This window comes from Hydra vulgaris, chromosome 12 (genome assembly GCF_038396675.1).
Source record: "Hydra vulgaris chromosome 12, alternate assembly HydraT2T_AEP".
Classification (NCBI taxonomy): domain Eukaryota; kingdom Metazoa; phylum Cnidaria; class Hydrozoa; order Anthoathecata; family Hydridae; genus Hydra; species Hydra vulgaris.
This window is the reverse complement of record NC_088931.1, coordinates 66,824,459-66,847,563: the sequence shown is the minus strand read 5'-3', so window position 1 is coordinate 66,847,563 and position 23,105 is coordinate 66,824,459. Positions and strand designations below refer to the sequence as shown.

General features: G+C 30.8%; 1 protein-coding gene across 1 annotated transcript; it reads right to left on the bottom strand.

Moving 5' to 3' along the window:
* Positions 1-332: 332 nt before the first annotated feature.
* Positions 333-15,010, bottom strand: LOC101239793 (uncharacterized). Its single transcript, XM_065812191.1, has 2 exons — positions 14,890-15,010; positions 333-1,145 (listed from the first exon to the last, which is right to left on the bottom strand). The coding sequence occupies exons 1-2, from the start codon at positions 14,895-14,897 to the stop codon at positions 365-367; spliced, it is 789 nt and encodes a 262-aa protein (XP_065668263.1). The 5' UTR covers positions 14,898-15,010; the 3' UTR covers positions 333-364.
* Positions 15,011-23,105: the final 8,095 nt, after the last annotated feature.

The window sequence follows — 23,105 nt, the reverse complement described above, 5'->3', positions numbered from 1 at the left end:
TATTATGTTCTTAAAGTATGGCACTTGTGTCGCAGATGTGCACGAGTATATTAAGACTGTTAGTATAGAGGTGCCTGATGCAGCACATCTTCATTGGTAGTTTAAACATAGCGAACATTTATGATTTTTCAAAAGTCTATAAATATCTTAAATTATTGACCATTAAAATAAATTAAACTAAAATATATTAAGGATCATCTTTGATGGTAAAAATAATTTAATAAATGTTGCGGGGACAGCGGTCTCTCAGCTTGGCGTTTTTACTATGTGAAAAAAACCTAGGTCAAAAGGTTTAGAGATTGCTAAAAACAAATCAAGACAACAAGTCAAGAAGACTAAACAAGTTTATTCATATATTAAAGTTTTATAATTCAGTCACTTCTACCTCACATAAAATAAGTTTATCGACTGCTTTTTTATCTCCAATAAACACATATTTTCCACGTACGTTGCATACTAAAGTTCTTGATGGCACACCTGTCAGATGCCCACACAAAATATACTTTTCTCTTGCGTCGCCTATTTTTAACTTAAATCCTCCTAGTCGTTTGGTTTCTATACTCTCAATGGTTACAACCTTAACAGAATGAATTATATTTTCTTCAGGTAAAGTTAATTTCCACCAAGGGCTAAAAGATTCAGCGGTTACCGCGCAAAGATCGATATCATTATTAGCAAATAAACCATCGATTGCTCGAGATGCATATGTAAAATTATCTTTATACGTTGAAGATTGCTCTACAAATGGAATACCTACAGTTGTTGGTAAAGTCGTAGTAACTAAACTTGTCGTTCTTGGTATGATTTTTGTTGTTCTAAGTTGCGGCATTTTTGGTAATGACATTGAAAAACTAGTTGTATAGTTTGATGAAATAAACTGCCATCCTTGTCGAATTTGAATCTGAGGCGGCGTTGGTGAAATTAGTTCGCAGATGCTTTTGCTTAGATCGTAATTTACAGACTTGCAAAGCTTAGTTGCTATGCAACGGTGAATGCAATTAAACATTGAAACATTTTCTATCGTAGGTAAAATATTACTAACGTTGTTATATGCATTCAAATAAATTTGGTTAAATATTGCTGAAACGGAATCAGCATAAGTAACTTTGGAGTGGCCAACTATAAAAAAGCATACGTGCAAAAACCTAAATAAAAGTAATTTTTTCTTAATTTTGGCAGTGAAAGTTGAATGCGTTTTGAACAAGTTAAATAACTCATGTTTTAACTTTAAATATTTAGTTAATAAAATATTATGTCGTTTTAAACCTATTTTAAAAAACCCAAAACAGTTGTATAATGTAAATTGTCAAAAATATCAAAAAAATATAGTCAAAAATATCAAAAAAAATATAAAAACAGCATTTAGTTAAAAAAAGTAAATATAAAAACACTTAAAGGTTTTTAATCTTTCAATGTATAGTGTCAATTTAATGAGATATTCTTACAATCATTGTAAGAATATTTCATTAAATGTTATTGTACATGTTGCACAATATTGTTGTATATGTTGCACAATGTTATTGTACTTATTGCAAAATGTTGTTGTATATGTTGCAAAATTTTATTGTACATGTTGCAAAATGTTATAGTACATATTGCACCATGTTGTTGTACATGTTGCACAATGTAGTTTCTATTACAAGAAATATTTATCGTACAAAATATATAAAGATATACAAATTCTACTAAATATTTAAATTCTAATATGTGTATTATTAAAAGTATTATATAATCTGAGGCAGTAATCGATTGAGTTAATGCTACAAATTTTATTCAGAAATAAAATCCTTATTGTAAATTTTTCAGTATTTAATACCAGCTACAGCTGTTTGTAAACAATTGTCCAACAAAAATCTAAAAGATAAAAGGCGAGTAACTTCTTTCTAGAAAATAAACTCAGTTCTAGATTGAAAACTTTCAATGAAATAAAATCTGTAATAAATTTATAGAAAAAGATCAGTGGACACACTAAGCAATAAACTCATTAACGCAAAACTACTATAAATCTTTTTTGTTCTCAGGCTTTAATAATTGCAATTTTTTGAAAAGCATCCTTATTAGACATAACTATAGTCATAAAAATGTTTGGAGTTGAGTCTGTGTCTGAAAGTTAGCTCTCAAACCACAGAAAATGATGAATTCGTCCTTGTGCGATACTTTTGCCTTTTATAAATAACATGTTTTTTATTTTTTTTGATATCTTCTGGTATGTTTGATATATTTAGTTAATATTAAATTTTTCAATACCAAGTTTTACATTCTTATAAAAAAAAAACTAATTTTTTAAATAAGCAATTTATTAGAGTATCTGGACATTAAATAGATAACTTGTATTTATAGAGATTTTGAAAAAGTTCTTTAAAAACATTATTATAAATGCTAAGCCATTTTCAACTCCCTAGATGTTTAAAGGTTTATAAAGTTTTCGAGTAAAAATAAAAAATGACAAAACGAAAAAATTTTTTTCAAAGTTTTTCAAAAATTATAAAAATAAGTTTAAAATTAAAAAAAAAAAAAACAATTCAAAAATATTTTTTTTTTAATCAAAGTTATAAAAAAGCCTCAATTACATACTTTTAAACCTCTCTTTCCCCTTGTCAAAAATTTTGAAAGCCTACTTATAAACTTACGACAAACAATTTTACCTACTAAACTTCAACAAGCTATTTATAAATACCTTTTACTTTAAAGATAAAAATCGAAACCAATTTATGATATGATCAGAGGTGTAGAAAGAATTTTTTGTTGTTCGAGATTAACTTTCAGACATGGAGCAAACTAAAAACATTTTTATGTTTATACTTATGTCAAATAATGAGGGTTTGCAAAAAATTGCGATGATTGGAGGCTGGGAACAAAAAAGCCCCCAAAATTTCGCCCCCCCTGCCCCAAACGTGAGAGCAACAAGTTGATGAAGTATTTTTTGTACTATTCTTAACTAGCCTTATATTCATCGATAAATTTTAAGTTTCATAGTATTATCTATTAGCGTTTAAAAATTATTACCATATAAAATTTGCAACCCCCTCAATTTGAGGGGGGTTTAAACTTTATATGGTCATAATTTTTGAACGCTTAAATATTTTATAATGAAATCTAATATTTATTGATGAATATAAGTCTAGTTGAGAATAGTACAAAAAATAATTCATCAACTTGTTGCTCTCACGTTTGGGGCAGGGGGCGAAAATTTGGGGGCTTTTTTGTTCCCAGCCTCCAATCATAACAATTTTTTGCAAACCCTCATTATTTGACATAAGTATAAACATATAAATGTTTGGAGTTTGCTCCATGTCTGGAAGTTACCTATCTCGAACACCAAAAAATTCTTTCTACGCCTCTGGATATGAAAATTTATAAAAAAATAATTGTCAATTGACATGTGCCAGAAAAAATCTGCGCGGACATTTTAATGGATATATATCTAACTATTGTATTTCGATATTGAATGGTATATATATTTTGAAAGTATATATATTAATATACTTAAATTTCACTTTAGATTTGTACGTGTGAACGCACACACTTTGCGTTTTATACTCGACATCGGCTTTTGCACAGTCTTCGGCTGGACTTTCTTGGTTGCTCTAACCCATTTATTTTTGAAGTCTTAAATTTTTTTGGCTTCTTTTACATTGAAACTTAGTTTTCTTTTGACAAGAGCCCAATATCTTTCGATAGGACGTAGTTCGGGACAATTTGGTGGATTGTAGTGTTTTTCAACGAAATCTCGTTTGTCTTTTCTAAGCCAGTTTAGAGTTGTCCCAAAGTAATGACATGATGCTAAATCAGGCAAAAATAACGGATTACCCGTGTGTGTTCATAAAAATTGATTTGCTGTGTGTTCTTAAAAGCTTATTTGTTAACAGTAATAACCGATAGGTTTTATCGTGCATTAGATAAGGTGGAGAGGTTAAGGCCATCGCTCTTGACATTTCAAAAGCTTTTGATAAAGTTTGACATGCTGGTCTTCTCCATAAGCATTCTTCTTATGGTGTATCTGGCAACATCTTTAAGATTATTGAATCCTTCCTTTCCAATTGTAGTATAAAAGTTGTCCTTGATGGACAGGACTCTTCTTCTTATTCTGTAACTTCAGAGGTTCCTCAAGGTTCTATCCTTGGCCCTATACTTTAATTTACATTAACAATCTTCCAGATATTCTCACATCTAAGGTGGCATTGTTTGCTGATGATACTACCATTTACTCTTGTAGTGATAAGAAACTAACACTCTCTGATTGCTTGGAGGGGGCATTTGAGCTTGAAAAGGATCTCACTTCTGCTGCAGCATGTGGCTCACAGTGGCTGTGAACTTCAATACAGATAAAACTCAATTTTTTTTAGCTAATTGTTATCGCAATAAATTAGATCTTCCTATATTTATGAACGGTGATGTACTCGACGAGTCATCTACTCTTCATTTTCTAGGATTAACTCTTACTTCCGATCTTTCTTGGAAACCATATATCAAATCAGTTGCAAAATTAGCATCTGCTAAGGTTGCATCTCTTTATCAAGCTCAACGCTTTCTTACTTCAGATTTTATTTTCTATCTCTATAAATCTCAAATCCGGCCTTGTATGTAATACTGTTGCCATATCTGGGGCGGATCTTCTAATGATGCCCTTTCTCTTTTAGACAAGGTGCAAAAACGCATTGTAGACATAGTTGGACCTGCTCTTGCAGCCAACCTCTAACCATTGTCACATCGTCGTAATGTTGCTTCTCTTTCTCTTTTCTACAAGTACTATAATGGGCACTGCTCTAAAGAGCTAGCGTCTCTTGTGCTATCTACTAAAATTCATTCTTGTGTTACTCGTCATTCAATTAAGTGTCATCCTTTTTCTGTGACTGTTCCTAAGTGCTCCAAAAACTCTTATTCGTCTAGTTTTTTTCCTCAAACATTAGTTCTTCGGAACTCGCTTCCTTCATCTTGCTTTCCTGATTCATATAATTTGCAATCTTTTTTAAGTCGTCCGTCAATCGTTATCTTGCTCTACAATCTTCATCTTTTCTCTTTCAGTAACTTTAATTAGTGGTTGCTTGCAGCCTTGTTGGAAGCAAAGATGTTTGAAAAAAAAACAAACGGCGAAGACGTTTCTTGTGGCATTCTTTTATGCATATTTTGGTGTTAATTGTTTCCGTAGTCACAAAACAAGAGCTTTTTTCACCACATTTACAAATGGCTTGCTAAACTAAGAACTTTTTTAGCGAATTTTTACATTCCAAAGCATTTATAATTGGAATTCAGTTTCTTGCGATTATTCGCTGAATAATATTAGTGTTCTCGAAGAGATCGGAAATAATAATAATAATAATCTTGCGATTATTCGCTGAATAATATTAGTGTCCTCGAAGAGATCGGAAATATGCAGCACAATAAATTTCATCGTCAATTATCAAACAAGATTTTTTTGCTTATAATTTTTTAAAGAACAGCTTTGAACAACGAATTGCGACAGTTTTTTGCTTTTCTTCACGACAAGGAACTTTTTTCTTTTTATAAGATTTATAGCCACAATTTCCCTTTACTCTTTGTATAGTGGAAGCACTTGTCTTAAATTTATTCGCTAAAGTTCGAACAGAAATCTCCGGTTTTCTGTCTAAGGCATCTTTCACTTTTTTACCAAGATCTCGTCTAACAAAACATTTTTTTCTTTCACTTCCTGATTTCCTTTTAATTATACCAGTGTCCTTAAATTGTTTCACAACGCTCTGCACTGTTCTCAAAGCAATCTGCAACTCATTAGAAATTATTTTGTTTGATACACCAGGATTTTCAACAAGAAAATACAAAATTTTTTCTCGCTTCTTATCTTGACTTGATGACATTTCAATTAAAACTAATTGTTTTAATAACAGAGTTGTTTAAGTTTTGAATAACACTAATACAATGACATTTTAAAACAATTAGCTATTTAAAATGATGCACGGTTTCCGTAAACACCACATTAGAACACGCGCAGATTTTTTCTGGTACATGTCCTAATAAAACCGCTGGCGTCGTTTCATTCTAAATACCACTTCTCCTGCGTAAATTATTGCCAAACTTCTTTACACCCTCTTCTGTTACTAGTTTTTAAAAAAAGCAACAACAAAAGCTGTAAGTTAGTTAGAATGCATATATGGAGAGTTAATTGCTGTTGTCGATTTTTTTTATTTTTTCTTATTTTCTTATTTCGTCAATAAAACAAAGAATGCAATACCGTGTTATATGAATAAAATCTACACGACTGGGGCTAAAAGAAGACAATATTAGCCTTGTCACTACATCTCGACGTGCTTTTATTAACAAGTGTGAACAACCAATAAAAGGTAAGCATTCGTATGTTTACCTTTTATTGGTTGTACACATTGTATATACAATTATTTCGTACTATTTAAAAGTATATACAAGTACTTAAAAGTATCTTAAGATTAGTTACTAAGTTATGATCAAAAGAAAATTGTGAAAAGTATATAAAAAATAATCAAACCTAAAAACTAGAGATAAATTGAGAGGATGACTTAAATAAAGTTATCTTATTAACTTATCTCTAAAAAAGAAAAAAAGAAAAAAAAAAAGTTAGCAAAATAGTTATTAGAATTAAAGAAAAAATAGAGATAAATAATAATGATAATAATAATCTTAAAAAAAAACGATCGTTAATAAGTATTTGTTTCGGTTTTTTTGAATAGGAAATAAGAAAAAAAACTTTTCAGCTCGTTTTTTTAATAAAGTTCTTCATAATTTAGAAGCTCTTAAGCCATTATAAAATTTAGTAGCTAAATAATGCATTTTAGGTTGTTCATAATTGTACTTTGAAAATCTTGAAGGGTACATGTGATTAATTTTATTAAAAAGTAAACTAATTATTGTAGGCAGTGGCGTAGGAAGGTTTTTAAATGTTTGAATTAACCAACTTTTAAACAAAAAGAATATTTCAATTTTTTTTTACGTTCATATGTATGAAGAAAAGATTCTCCACAAAAAAAAATTACCGTGATAGGAGAATGGAAACAAGAAGTGGAGTTTGTGGCCCCTCAAATTGAGGGGGTTATTCTTATATGTATTTTATAATTTGATCTAATTGAATTTTTTTATGCTTACGTAAAACCTAGGTGTTTTACCATGTTTTTTCTTATTACCAGAACATATTATGTTTAAAAGCCTTTTTTAGTTACTTGACAAAAATGATTTACACATGATGTACAGCAAACAGTTATAAATCAGTTAAAGCAAAAAAAAAAGTTATTCATACACAGTTCTAGAGATATAATAGTATCCAATTTTTATTGCTATTTCATTTTTATATTAGTAATTTATATTCAAGGCCGAAGACAACTTTTTTTGATGTTTGAGCTAAGCAACTTTGAAACATAAAGAAAACTCCATATTTAAGTATGTTCATGTATATGAGGAATAAGGATGCTATGCAAAAAATTGCGGTGATTGGAGACTGGGAATAACAAAAATTCCAACACGTTAGCCCCCCCAGCCCAAAATAGGAGAGCAACAAGTCAAATTTGAATTTTTTTTTCTATATCAAATTTAATTTATATTCATCGACGAATTTGAAATTTGATTTAATAATCTCTTGTTGTTCGGCTTTTATGACCTTATAAAATTTACACCCCCTCAAATTGAGGGGGCTATAAACCTTATAAAGTCATAAAAACCGATCAACAAAAAGTTATTGAATCAAATTTGAAATTTGACGATGAATATAAATTAAGTTTAAGATTGAAAAAAAAAAATTTAAATTTGACTCGTTGCCCTCCTATTTTGGGGTTTTTGTTGTTCCCAGTCTCAAATTACCGCAATTTTTTTTTTAGCATCCTTATTCCTCATATATATGAACGTACTTAAATATGGAGTTTTCTTTATATTTCAAAGTTGCTTAGCTTAAACATCAAAAAAAGTTGTCTATGGCCTTGGTATTTAATATTCATTATTAACTTCAAACTTATTAAATTTGCAGACAACCTACTGGAATATCCGAGTACTGTATACGCCAATCCAGTACCCGGATAATCCATTAGGGTATTGGACTCCTTCTCTACTACATAGGGTAGGAGTCCAAAATCATTAGCTTAAAAATCAATATTTTATTTAATTTTTCAGAGTTAAAAAACAAGAAAAATATTGCTTCAGTTATACTATTTTATTTAAAAAAAAATAAAATAAATAATAAATAAATAAACAAACAAACAAAACAATACATTAAAGATAAATCTGTCAATGAGTTTGAAACACCAATAATCTAAATTTTATTAAGTTCACTTTTAATTAATTTGAAGTTGCTTTTAAGTCATTAAAACGAAATAAAGCAACTTGGTATGATGATATTAATACAAATGTTGTAATTGATTCCAACGATGTTATAAAAGATATTCTTTATAAAATCTGTAGAGCATCTATTGTACTAAGTTCTTTTCCAGAAAAACTAAAAATAGCAAAAACAACTTCAATCTTTAAGACAGGGGATCGTACAAATGAAACAAATTATTGTCCTTTTCCAGTTCTTCCAGTTTATTAAAAAATTTCAGTAAAAAAAATATATAACCAAATCTACTCTTATCTTCTTGAAAATGAAATACTATACGAAAACCAATTTGTCTTTTAAAAAAATAATTCAACTGAGCATGTCATTCTTCAACTTACGCGCATTATAACTGATTTTTTTAAAAAATGTTTTATACAAAACATTTGACGCCGTCAATCAACAAATCCTTTAAAAAAAAACGAATGTGGTATGGCATTAAAGATAAAACCCTGTTATCGTCGTAAATCATCAAACTTAACAACAATAAATTTTGCAGATGACACAAAACCACCTTCAAAAAAACAGAAACTGGCCTTTATTATGCCAGACCTTTTATTTCATAATATAATAATAAAAAGAGAAAAAGTTACGAAGTTTCTCGGAGTATAATTAATGAAAATCTATCTTGGAAAATTATATTGATAACACCTCAAATAAAATTGCTAAATGCATCGGAATTCTCTATAAAACAAGAAATATATCAGGTAAACACCAGTTAACACAGTTATATTATTTATTTATACATTTTCATATAAACAACGCAAATATTATATGGGAAAGCACTCGTAGAACAAAGCTAAAATTTCTCTACCTTCATCAGAAACACGCAGCGTAGGGCTTGGCAACCGGCGAAAACCGCAACCGGTAAACCGGGTTTTTGTTTAGTTTTCTCGAAACCAAAAAACGGTTTTTTTTTTCTAAAAGAAACCGGTTGTTATGAATTATTAAAATAGATAAATAGTTTAAAGATTTCTTGTTTTGAAAAGCTAACAAGTAACTTGGAAGGCACAAATGTTGTGAAAATATATATAGTTTTCAAAAAAGCACTTTAATATTGCATTTAGTTTTATTTATTTCAATATTTTTTTTTTTACCAATTATTAATAGATTACATAACTTTAACATTACATTAACTTTTTGATATTTTCGTTTGTTGTTTAATTTTAATAACCAAAAATTGAACAACATTTGCTGTTTAATTTTTTGTTTCTAGTAGCTTCATATCGTTAGTACGCTGAATCGTTTATTTTTTTAAAAGACTTTTATGTTATTATGTATTACGTTTTCAACAAATTTGTTTTTTTTATTTTGACTTTCTTATTTCTTTAAATATTAGTATATCGTAATATATCGTAGTATATTTTTACAGTAGACTTTTGTAAACAGATTGCATGCATAAATTTTAGTTAAAACTAGCATATTCAGCTATAAATTGTATCAAAAAAAAAGAAAAGTTTATTGAGTTGCCACAAAAAAAAAAAAAAAAGATTAGAAAAGTAAAAAGAGACTTAAAAGAAAATGATCCAAATTCATTAGTTTCGAACTAAATAATGAATAAAAAACTAACAACTAAATAACTAAACTAAATAACTAACTAATAATGAGTAAAAAAAGATGTAAGTATTACTGTACATTGATAAAAATTGTTTAATAATTAATTAAAAAAAATTAAATTTTTTATTATAAGTATGAAATTTTTTAGATTACAAGATCTAATTCCAGTATATCAATCCTATAGGTTTCATTTGATTTATACGACAATAATAAAAATTCTCTTTTATAATAAAAAACCGGTGTAAAACCGGTTATCCGGTTTTACAACTTAAAAAAACCGAAAACCGGTTTTCTAAAATTTTCCGGTTTTTGCCAAGCCATAACGCAGCGTAATAAGTTTTAAAACTCGCCTAATAAGATAAAAAAATCATCTTTCTCACACAAAACAACTTTTTAAAGAAATAAATGTTTTCAATGTATATCAACTAAATGTCTTAAATATTTTATGCTTTATGTTTAAATGTAAAGAAAATTTGTTGCTAAATATATTAAAAAGTTTTCATAGTATGAAACCTAAAAACAAATACGATCTTCGTAAAAATATCTTATTCCCCTTTTTGCCATAAAAGCAGACCAGTTTTTTGTTATTTACCAAGGTCTATTTCTCTGGAACAAAATAGTCTAACCAAATTTCGATTTTTCTACAAAACCGAATTTTGCTTCATTCAAACGGCAACTTAAAGAAAATGAAAATATAAGTGCAAAAACGATGTAACTCCATTTTCGCAAATTGTTCAGGAGAAAGAAAAAACGGAATAATTTTATATGTAGGGAATACGAATTTTTCTACCAAATCATGCATTTAATGACACAAGAAGTGCTTTAAATCTATGTCATTTTCATACTAACTAATAGAACTTATTTTATATACTAATAGTTTATTAAAACCTGAAAATCGATAAAAAGTGGAGTTTCATCGTTCTTGCACCCACGTCTTCAATTATATTTTTAATTGAAAATATCTTTATTTGTTTTAAATTGTTCTCTTGTATATTGTTTCTACAACAATTTGTCTTTGTTTAAAAATGTATTTTTATTTCAATAAAAACATGGTAATTCTTATCAGAAATTGACCATAAGTTGAAAAGGGTTCCATGATAAGATCATCACGATCTTCTAAAAGCCCTGCCGTTGCTAATGTAAAGAATTGTAAAATATATTTGGTTATTGTAATATTTTTTAACCGGCAAAATATAATAAAAAAATAAAATGAATAAGATTTATAAAAATTTTTAAATCTTATTTCCTATTTTTATTTTATTTTTATATATTTTGTTATATACTTTTACACTAAGTGCAAAATGTTTTAAATAAATAAAAATCATTATTAATATAATGACTGTTATTTTAATTAAAACTTTTTTCTGCACTTTGTATACAACAAAACCTTTCACACTTTAAAAATCGCAACTTTAATATAAATAATTTATTAATTTTTTAGTTTACTAAATAATTTATTTATTTACACAATTAAATTATAAAAAGAAATAATAGTTTATATTCTATATTTTAATTATACATTTATACTTTTTTAAAAGTAATAATTTTTAGTACAATGTCGAAATCTCGTATTATTTACAAAATAAATTTAATTATATGAAAGACAGTATCACCATAGATTATATTTACATCCTTAATATCACATTTCTTGATATCACATTGCTAATAGCACACAGTCAGAAACGTGTTGTTTTTTCTTGAGATTTTAGCTCCCTAAATTTAAACTCAAAAAAAATGTTTTATTATCAAAAGTCCTCATCAATAGTAATTATGTAGGATAGTTTTAATACAATTGAATATATCAGTTATTAATGCTGTTAACTCTGCCTTTGTCTTTTTAATATAGTATAGCTTATAAGGTTTTACCAGAAAATCTGGTCTATAAATGTAAAAGTTTACTACCGAGCAACGCGTTCTATAAAAATGCATAAAAATACAAAATTTGTATAAAAATGCTAATTTTGATAAAGTCTTAGTTGTTCTCAAATTTACTATAAATAAACCGTTGCAACGGTTAATTTGTAGTAAATTCGTGAAGACTGGGGTTTTGATCAACATTTGTATTCTTTTGTTCAGAGGATTGTAATTTCTGATCCTTTGTCCTTTATTACTTTTAATGTATTTTTAAATATAACATTGAAACTTGAGTCTACCCAAAAAACATTGTTGTAATGGATTTGCAGCGGGCCTATATAGACATTTTGAGCGATGCATTGGAGTTTTGCTAACCAGTTTCTTAGTGGAACATTAGTGATATCAGTTATAAGTGGCCAGCCTATAATTTTCTAACATGTGAAATGTGATACGGCTAGTCATCGGCCAATCACTTTTGGCGGCTGCCACTAATGGTAAATCAAGTCACCAATAAACAAAAATACAATAGACCGCTCAAAATGCCTATATAGGTCCACTGAAAATCTGCGATAAAATATTTGCTGGGTAGTTATGAGCCGAAAATTATGTACAATAAAATAATTTTCTGCATGAAATTTGATGCAGTTTAGAAATCTTATTGAATTTTATAAATATCAACCTCAAGTTATCTAATTATAACTGTTGTTCGAGAACTATGACCGACATATGTACGACTATGTCGTACATATGTCGGTCAGTTCTCAGTTAAGATTCACCAGCTCTTAGTGGCTTATCAGCAACTTTAACTCAGATAAAACTCAATTTTTTTCAGCTAATCGTTACCGCAAAAATCTAGATCTTCCTATATTTATGAATGGTAATATACTTGATGAGTCATTTACTCTTTGTCTTTTAGGATTAACTCTTACATCTGATGAAAGTCCTCACCACTTTCTTATTCCGGATTCTATTCTTTATCTCTAATAATTCTCAAATCCGTCCTTGTATGGAATACTGTTGCCGTATTTGGAGTGGATCTTTGAATGATGCCCTTTTCTTTTAGACAAGGTGCATAAATGCATTGTTAACATATTTGAACCTGCTCTTGCAGCCAACCTCCAAGAATTGTAACATCGTCATCGTTGCTTCTCCTTCTCTTTTCTATAAATACTATAATGGGCGCTGTTCTAAAGAGCTAGCGTCTCTTGCCATCTACTAAAATTCGTTATTGTGTTGTGTTCATTCAATTAAGTCTTATCCTTTTACTGTGACTTAGACTGACTTAGAAACCTAAGTGCTCCAAAAAATTTTATTTGTCTAGTTTATTTGCTCGAACATCAGTTCTTTGGATTTCATTCCCTTCATCTCGTTTTCCATATTCATATAATTTGCAATTTTTCAAGTTGTCTATTAATGTCTTCTTGCTTTATAAACTTCATCTTTTCTCTTCCAGTAACTTTCAACTCTGATAGTGGCTGCTTGCAGTTATGTTAGAAGTAAAGTTGTTTAAAAAGTAAACCCCGGTTTCTTCTTATTTCCGGAGTTGTTAGATCATGTCTAGCAATTCGCTCTGTAGGCAATATTTTTTTCATAGTGTTACCGTCAAGCAGACATAAGATACTCTAAATGGGGTCTGATATAAATAGAATATAGCCTTTTTCATTTATGCTAATTTTTTGATTGAAATGTTTGCTTCAAAAGTTCACGCATACTATTTGCTTTTGCTACAATGTGGTTACAATTTGCTACAATGTGGTTTACACGTGCATGAACTTTTAGGTTTTCAGATATAATCCAAACTCCCAAATCCCTCACTATTTCGGTTTTTTAACTTGAAAATGAACCCATTTTGTCTGTGATTGAGTAATCATAGTTGGATTATTTTTACCTAAAAACATTACCATACACTTACCGATATTTAGTTCGCTAAGCCATACGTTACACGAATTTGAAACTTGTTAACACTTTCATAAATTTCGAGCAAATCTTTTAAATTTACCGGTCTGTAATCGGACAGTTCTAAGTTGCTACTTTTTTAAAGATCGAACTAACATTTGCTTTATTCAATGCTTTTAGGATAATTTCACTATTTAAGAGAGCTGAATAATTAATAATGGTAAAACAATCAATTCTGCGCTCATATTTAGAACGGGCTTATCCCATTGTCACCACTCGATTTGAAAGGATAACGTTTAGCCTAGGTGATTGAGTTTCCTCTGATTAGATATTGTAAACCATTAAATTTATTTAGAAAAAGAAAGTATTACGTATAATTCTTTTAAATACTTATAAATTTTATAAATATGGTTCGCCAATTAATCAACTGATAGAGTTACAGTTAGTATCTTTCAATGACAATCTTCAGACAAACTTAAAACGTTACGTAGGGTCCGACGAGGATTAATACTGAGTCCTCTGTTATTTTATTTTTTTATCAAACTGGCTTAATCCCAATCATTAAGCAATGTTAAAACTAAGTTTTACTTGTTTTTTTTTAATCAAGTTTCAATATATTACTGAATTTTATCGAATGTTGTTTATAAAAAGTATTAAAAATAAGAGTTATTCCACAAACAAATGATTTTGTGTTTTAATAGATGAAAACTTATGCTAGAAAAATGTTTAGCAAAATATCAATACCCAATCAAGCGCTATCTAAGAGTTTTTTCAGTTTCTCCAATCTTGTTATAACTATCTTTTCTAAAGTATTTTTGTAAAATCAAAAGATCCTTGAAAATTTATTTATTAATTTTTGGCTGCTTGTGGAACTATATATATATATATATATATATATATATATATATATATATATATATATATATATATATATATATATATATATATATATATATATATATATATATATATATATATATATATATATATATATATATATATATTTATTTTTTAATTTTATTTAGATGCTCCTAGAAGTCCTTATGGTTTTATCGCAGAGCACCGCGGATGAGCATTTATTTGGAAGTTCACGCCTTCTTCCTAACTGATATCACATACTTGCCCAGAGGACGAGTTTGTACCACGGATCCTACGTTTCTGAGGCAAGTGCGCTACCACTGCGCGACGGTTATTAACGATTGTATTTTTAATTATTAACAATTGTATTTTTTAATTAATTGAAATAAGTATTATTATTAAAAATGTAATATACTTACAAAATCATGTTTCAAAAATTCTGAATTGTTTAGTTGAAATAAACACATAGAAAACAAAAAATGTCACTTAGTTTACTCTTGTTCAATTTTTTGATATGTCGGAAAAATATTTGAGGTAAAGTTTTAGTTTTAAAACAAAAAGCTTTTTTACAAGATTTAATTGCAATACAAAAAGAAATTCAAAATGCGTTTAACAAAGCTTTTGTTCTAATTATAAAGGATTGTAACATTTTTATGAATAAAACATCAACTAAAATAAAAAACAAAAAAAAAACGAAGGGGGGTATGCTTTCATTATTATCGTATTGACGACGCCAATTCAATTACAAATAAACAATATTAAAATGCTAGCTGCACTTTACATTTTAGTGCTTTAATACTTTCCAAGAAATGCTACTTTTATATAACAGATAGATTTTTTATGAAATAAAAGTTATGCTAATTTGAGCTTGAGTTTTAAGTTTAAATTCAGAAAATAGTTAATTCGAAAAAGTAACATTTTAGCATTTTTAATTCCGATTTTGATTTTTTTATATTAAATTTTCTATGAGAACTACAAATTGAACCCAAAAATATTTTATATTTGAAAACACACAAAAAAAGTTTTTTGTTTAAAATACAAATTAAAATAAAAGTTAGTTGTTCAACATTAGATTCGAGTGAACAATAACAAAATTTAACAATATCTTGATTAAAAAAAGAAAGAGAAGCTTTTCGCAAATTTGTATTTCAAATTGAAGTTTGCTCATAAAATGGATTAATTATTTTGAAACATAATGTCAAAAATGAAAACACCATTAAAATGCATCTATAACTCATAAATTATTAGGTTTTATTGGTTTAGGTTCCTTACAGTTCTAAGCTGTTTGATCACTAATTACGTTATACCTGGCAGTAAACAAACTTTGTATTAAATTTACTAAAAATTAATTTACTAAATTTAAATCAAGAAGAATAAATCTTTAACCAAGCTTGATAAAAGAAAATTAAGTAGAAAGGTTACTTGCTTAGAGCAGAATAATAGAACTAGTGCAGTCGGTTGATGCTTTTTTACGTAACAATATTTCACTGCCGGACACCAACAAATCCTTTTGCACAACTTAAGTTTATATATTCCTGTTTGTAAAACAATCGAGACACAAACCGTTAAGCGAATAAAATTGGTTAAATTGGTCTTTAAAGATAAGAAAGATTTGTGTCTTGTTGACGCCATTATATTACGTCACGGTCGTAGTAATAACCAAATTCGGACGAATAACGGACGAATAAATAAAAACATGGCACGTTGTTAATGATTGAACTTTGCAATGACATCGCAAACGGTGGACACTTTTTATTAACAACTATGAATAATTTTTAAAGCGTGAAAAAAGAAAAAGAAAAATCAATAAATCAGGAGATATTTTGCTTTAGTTTTTCAAAAATATAATCAATTATAAAGAAAAAACGAAATATCTAAAAAGAAGAAAAAAGAACGAACTATTTGAAAGGATATAAAATAAACTACAAAAGTAACGAAAATAATAATAAACAAAAAAAAGTTTAAAAATGAATGAAAAAGGAAAGAAAACATTCGAAAATTTGGGAAAACTCGGCATAACAAGATTTTATATTGTTTTTACTTTTTTCATATTTCGTTAGTTATTCATTTCATATTATGATTTATTTTAAGGTAGTTTTATTTAGCTATGCAATGATGTTTTCCGTTATGTAACGATATTTTCTTTTCTTTAGTTTTTAGTATATGTAGTGCATATAGCTTTACTTATTATTTGTTGCTAATCATTAAAATCATTTGCTAGTTATTTACTCCATCATGTTAGTTTTATAAAGTGTTTCTTTTTTTCATTCTATGTTTTATGAATTATTTATTGTTACTAGTTTGCTTGATTACATTATTATGCTTTGTACTTTTTTAGCGGTAGCTTTGTTTGTAATGTTTATCCCTTTTTTTGGTTTTTGTTTTTCACAGTGTTTTTCTGTTTTTGTTTTTTTTGTTTATTGTGTTATTGTGTTATTGTACAATATATTATGGTTTTCATATTTTAACAATTATGATTAACATATTTACTAAATCTATATAATTTTTTTAGTAGTAGTCGTTTTTATGTCATCGTTAATTGTTACGTTTTGTCAATTTTTTACTGTTTGTAACTGTAGCTATGTATGTATAAATGATTATTGTATAAAACGTAATATTGATTTATTTTATTTATTGTAATTACTGTATTACTATTATTATTATTATTACTATTAATAATATAATTATTAATATTACCAAGTTTATTTGTATATATGTAAATTATTTTTTTAAGGTATTTACTTGTATGCTCTGTATGTTGTATTACTCTGTATGCTTATTTCGTGATGCGCTTTTCATTTCTTTCAGTTTTAATAACAATCATGTCTACCAGTAAAAGAAGAAAAATAGAGCTTGTTGATGTCACACAAGTTCCTGAGGTACTTGTTCCTGTGCGTGATATCAATTGGGAATTGTGCATTTTGTGTCAGCGTGTTTCACCGGAACCTCTTATAATTCCCAAAGAGGCAGGTTATAAAACTCTAAGTGAAAACTTGATCGAGTTCGATAATCATGAAGCTTTGCCACCAACTATTCGCTTGGATAAAATAAGTGATGGAAAGGAGTTATTGCACGCATTAATTGTTAATAAGGCAAAGTACCACAAGCTTTGCCGAAACAAGTACGACTCTTAGAAACTGCAGAGAATCATTGAGAGAAACCAAAATGTGCAAGATGATTCCGAAAACGCCCAGAGCTCTGCTAGGTGCATGCGATCCTCATGTAAAGCAGTTGACATAAAAAGTTGTTGTTGGTTTTGTGATGGTGAATCTGTGACAGGCAACCCCTTAGTACAGGCAAGCACAAAAGAAATTGGCCCAAAAGTGTATGCTCTAGCCATTGAAATGCAGGACACAAATCTGCTTAACAAAATAGCAAACCAAGATTTCATAGCACTCGAAGTCAAATATCATAAAGACTGTTACAGGGGATTTCTCAACAGAGCCCGCAGTCATGAGCGCTCCTTTAGCAATGATGAACACAATCTCTATCGATTGACTTATGGCTCTGTCATTGCGGAATTGGTTAGTTACATGGAAGAGATGTTTATATATGGTACATCATCCCCTGTTTTTAAGCTGTCTGACATCAATAAACTTTGTGCAGATCGTATGTCGAGTCTCGGAGTTCAGTCTGAGTCTATCAACCGAACTAGACTGAAGGACGATTTAATTTCCTTAGTTCCTGGTTTGAGGGAAGACAAGTGTGGTAAAGAAGTCATCTTAAGCTTTGAGCCAGATGTGGGTAATGCCATACGTGATGCTTGCAACTTCAACGATATGTCGGACGGTATTTGCATTGCTCAGGCAGCTGGTATTCTCCGTAGAGATATGTTTAGAGAGTTTCCCAAATTCAGCGGCTCGCTTATAGGCGACTTTGGATCTCGTGATTGTGTGCCACCTTCCCTTGTAAATTTTGTTAATACTCTTTTAGGAGGCTACAATATCGACAATGGTTCACCTGCTTCCGCACCCGAGCAGGAAGCTGCTTATTCCATTGCACAGTTAATTCGATTTAATAGTGTAAAGCGTAGCAGAGCCAACAGACCTCAACAAATACGTCATCAAGCAAACCAAGAAACTCCATTGGCCGTGTACCTTGGTTTGATGATCCATAACTGCACTCGGAAAAGATCAGTTGTCGACAAATTGAATTCTCTAGGTTTAAGTATTTCATATGACCGAGTTCAAGAAATTGAATCAAGTTTGACTAATGAAAAGTGCAAATTTTATGTGCAAATAGGTCATGTGATACCAAGTTGCCTGTCTGAAGGTGTTTTTACAACAGCTGCGATAGACAATATTGATCACAATCCATCTTCAACTACATCTAACGATTCATTCCCCGGCTCTAGCGTCACAATTATTCAGCATCCGGATACTCCCCATTCAAATTCAAAATCCACTTCAGAAGGACTCCTTTGGTCTAGGAAAATCAATAGCAAATTGCCGGATACATACACCACTCTCCCTGCAACGAATAATGTTGTTTCCGAACCACTAATGACCACCGTGAATGCATCACCTATTGCTAGTGATCCAATAACCATTGAGCAGTTGACACCTTGGCTAAATTCTGTGCAGGAGTCTGTGTATAACACATCAACAAATAAAACTTCATTCGCTGCTTTCCATGCGGAAAGAAATATGCATCCAGCAACCTTTCCATGTCATAACATACTATTGCCATTGCTAACAGATCACATTCAGTCTCCAGCAACAGTACGCCATTTGATGGATGTAATAATAAAAATAACGAGTGCTGTCAATAACAAACAAGGTGCTGTTATAACTGGTGATCAGCCCGTGTACGCAGTTGCAAAGTATATACAATGGAAGTTTCCGGATGTTTATGGAGAGGATAAAATAGTCATTATGATGGGTGGACTCCATATTGAAATGGCCATTCAAAACATGATTGGAAAGTGGTTGAAGGGCAGTGGTTGGACTGAAATGTTCATAAAAGCAGAGGTTGCTAGCATTGGAAGGAGTGAGTCGCTGCTTAAATCGTCGCACATAAAGAGAACAAGATATGCGCACGAAGTGAGCCTGGCATCTCTTTTCATTCTTCGTGATGAGGCGTGTAAGCTAGATTGTAAGGACTTTGTTGAGTCATTGGAAGAGTGGATTTCCAGGAAGAGCAACGAATCTAATCAGTTTCTTTATTGGCAAACCGTTATGGAGTTGGAGAGCCTGCTACTGAGTTTTGTGCGCAGTATTCGCGAACCAAACTTCGAGGAGTACGTGCGAATGCTAAAGCAGATTGCTCCGTGGTTCTTCGCACTTGATCTAACTAATTACTCTCGCTGGTTGCCGGTTTTCATCAAAACCTTGGAAGAGCTACCTGTCCGACACCCTTATGTGTTTGAGGAATTCAAAAAGGGCCACTTCACAAGTAGGAAAACTAACGCGGACTTCTCTGCCATGTCTGATGACCAGCTTCATGAACAGAACAACAAATTGATCAAGAGTGACGAAGGAGCAATCAATGTACTTCATAACGAAACTGCTCTTCTTAAGTGGATGGTGGCTGGTCCAGAAATTTCTCGAATGATTAATGAGTTTGAGAATGAAGTTCGCAGTTCCACTTCTTTGGGTTATCAACACCATCATGAAGACAGAAATAGTTTTCAGACTCGTTATCTTCATCACGTGTCTGAAGTGGTGAAATCTATGCGCGATGATGGGAATCCTTTTGCGGAGCAGTTACTGCAGACAGCAGACAACCATAAGATTATAATGTCCAATTCAGCCGAAAAAACTGTTCAAGAAGCCAAGATCACAGGGCAACAGCAATACAACGAGTACGTAGCTGACCGTCTTGTGTCCAGACAAAAGTCAATTCATGAGCCTTTGAAAAGAAACAAATTTGAATTGTTCCACAGTTTGAAAATTCCAGGTTCCAAACATAAAACTAAAATCGCTGATCTTAAACATGACTCCAACTACTTTTGTAAAATGTATGTAGCAAGTCAAAATCGTGTTAGTGATATAGAGGATTTCTTTTCACACGAAAACAACCGTTATCCACCGTCAATTTCTGAATTCGGAAGGAAGCGTAAGGCCACCAGCAAATCAGATGTCCTCATTTGTTTGGAACAGTATGGTAGCGAGAAACAACAAGACTTCAACCTTGACTATAAGGTTTCTGCTCTGATTGTTGATGGTGCAGCACTCGTACACATGCTTCACCCGAGATCGTCAAAGACATTCTCTGACTACTGCGAAAATGTGATTGGACCATTCGTGGACAGACTTCTGAGATCCGTGCAGCGCCTTGACATTGTTTTTGATCGGTATGTCCCAAAAAGCTTGAAGTCCGAAACACGGGAAGATCGTGGATCAGGGCAACGCATAAACGTCACAATGGGTACACTTATTCCAAAAAAGTTTGACAAATTCCTATCTGTGGACTTCAATAAGACGCAACTGTTCGGCCTTATTTCCAGATTCGTTTTAACGCAATCCGTAGTTGGAAAAGTTATTGTTTGTACCATTGAAGAAACTGCATGTGCCAGTCAACAAGATTTAGATGTATCGTCCATATCTCCTTGTAGTGCTGAAGAGGCAGATGGCCGTCTTTTGCTCCATGCTAATCATGCACTGAAAAATGGCAACTTAACTATAACTATACGCACTGTGGACTCCGATGTGGTCGTTATAGCTCTCTCTGTGTTTAGCCAGATGATTGGAGTGAAAGAGTTGTGGATTGATTTTGGAGTTGGAAAAGGAAGACGAATGATAGGAGTTCACCATCTACATCAACACATTCCAGATGGTGTATCGTCAAATTTACCATTCTTCCATGCCTTCACCGGATGTGACACAGTATCAACATTCTGTGGGATTGGAAAACGAACGGCATGGAAAGCGTGGATGAACTACCGAGTAGTTGATGCTGCATTTCACAATCTTTCCACGTCAGACTTAAAAAATGATGTCTTAACTGATACGGCAATGAAGGCCATTGAGCGATTTGTAGTATTGATGTACGATCGATCATCAACCGCTGCTGGCGTAAACGAATGCCGCCGTATACTCTACACCATAAAGAATAGAGCAATTGAAAACATTCCGCCGACTGCAGACGCTCTTCTGCAGCACACAAAGAGAGCAGCACTGCAGGCACACTTATGGAAACAATGCTTGTCTGCTGTTACTCCAGGATATTTACCCACTGAATGGGGATGGAAAGATACTGCTGATGAGTGCTATACACCACTTTGGTGCACTCTGCCGGAGATTTCTCGACATTGCCAGGAACTGATTCGTTGTTCGTGCAAAACTGAGTGTAAAAACTGTTCATGTAAACGACATGGTTTACCATGCACTAAGCTGTGTGCATGTAACGGCTATTGTTACAAAGAAACAAATGGTGATTCATATGAAGAACTAGAAGTTGAAGAAGACCCAGAATTCGACCATGTTCTCCAGATCTCCTTCCATGACGAATTGTAATCCAAAAGTGTATTGTAATTATGTAAATGCGTAAATTTATGTAAATATGTAAATATGAGTTTCTTGTTACATCATCGAACAAGACGGCGTTTATTTTAAGTGGATGTCACTACTAGTTCTAAAGTTATGACCATTTAAAAACTTTCAAGATGGCCGATGGCAGCCATCTTGAAATTTCAAAACATTGATTTCAGTCAGTTTTATGTAACTTTTCTCTTAGAACAAATCGATGTTTATTTGAAGTGGATATCACTACTAGTTCTACAGTTATGACCATTTAAATACATTCAAAATGGCCGCCATTGGCCATTTTGAATAATTCATCTGTAAAACGATTCCAGATGCATAACAAGTTTGTGTCTCGCTATTTTTTTGTTGCTCATACCGTCCACTATCACTATGCAAAGTTACACGCTGGTGTCCAGAAGTGAAATGTTTTTATGATAGCCAGCTGCACTAAACATCACAAATAGAGAAGGAAAAGTTTTTTTATATAATTGAATTATTTTCTTATCATTTTTCAAAATATGTCTTGAGAAGCGTCCAATTCAAAGTTTAAGCGACTTGGTTTTAGATTAATTAATAGTTCATGTTTTAATTATTAAAAATAGTAGGTGATAAAATTCTGTTTATTTCAACAGTAAAATAAACTGCCATTCATTGCGTGGAGTAAGAAGATGTTGAAAACTATTTGCCCAGTAATATTCTCATTGACTATATCAGAAATACAAAAAAATAAGAGAAAGTTTAAACCTGCTATCTTTAACACAATTTTCGTTTTTGTCTTTTATGATAAGAAAGCATATTAAATGAAGTAATTTTTAGATATTGATGCTTATATTTAATTCAAAAAAGATATTGCAAAAGCCCTTTTTAAATAATCGGAAACAGGTTCCGCTAGAATGTCTTTTATTACAAAATCAAATGCACTTTTAAGCGCAGCGTAAGGTGCAAACCTTCTAAAATAATGTTTATCGTCGGTAGTTTGCAGTTAATAAGAAGCAGGTAATGTAAAACCAAAATCACGCGTTTTCACAACCAAAGAAAAAATGATTTTAAAAAAGCTTACAGAACTTAAAAAGAAAGAAGATTTATTAAATGTACTTTCTTCAATATTCAATTCATCTAGATTTAAAGATATCTTTCAACTCTTTTATGACATTCGGAGAGATACGAAT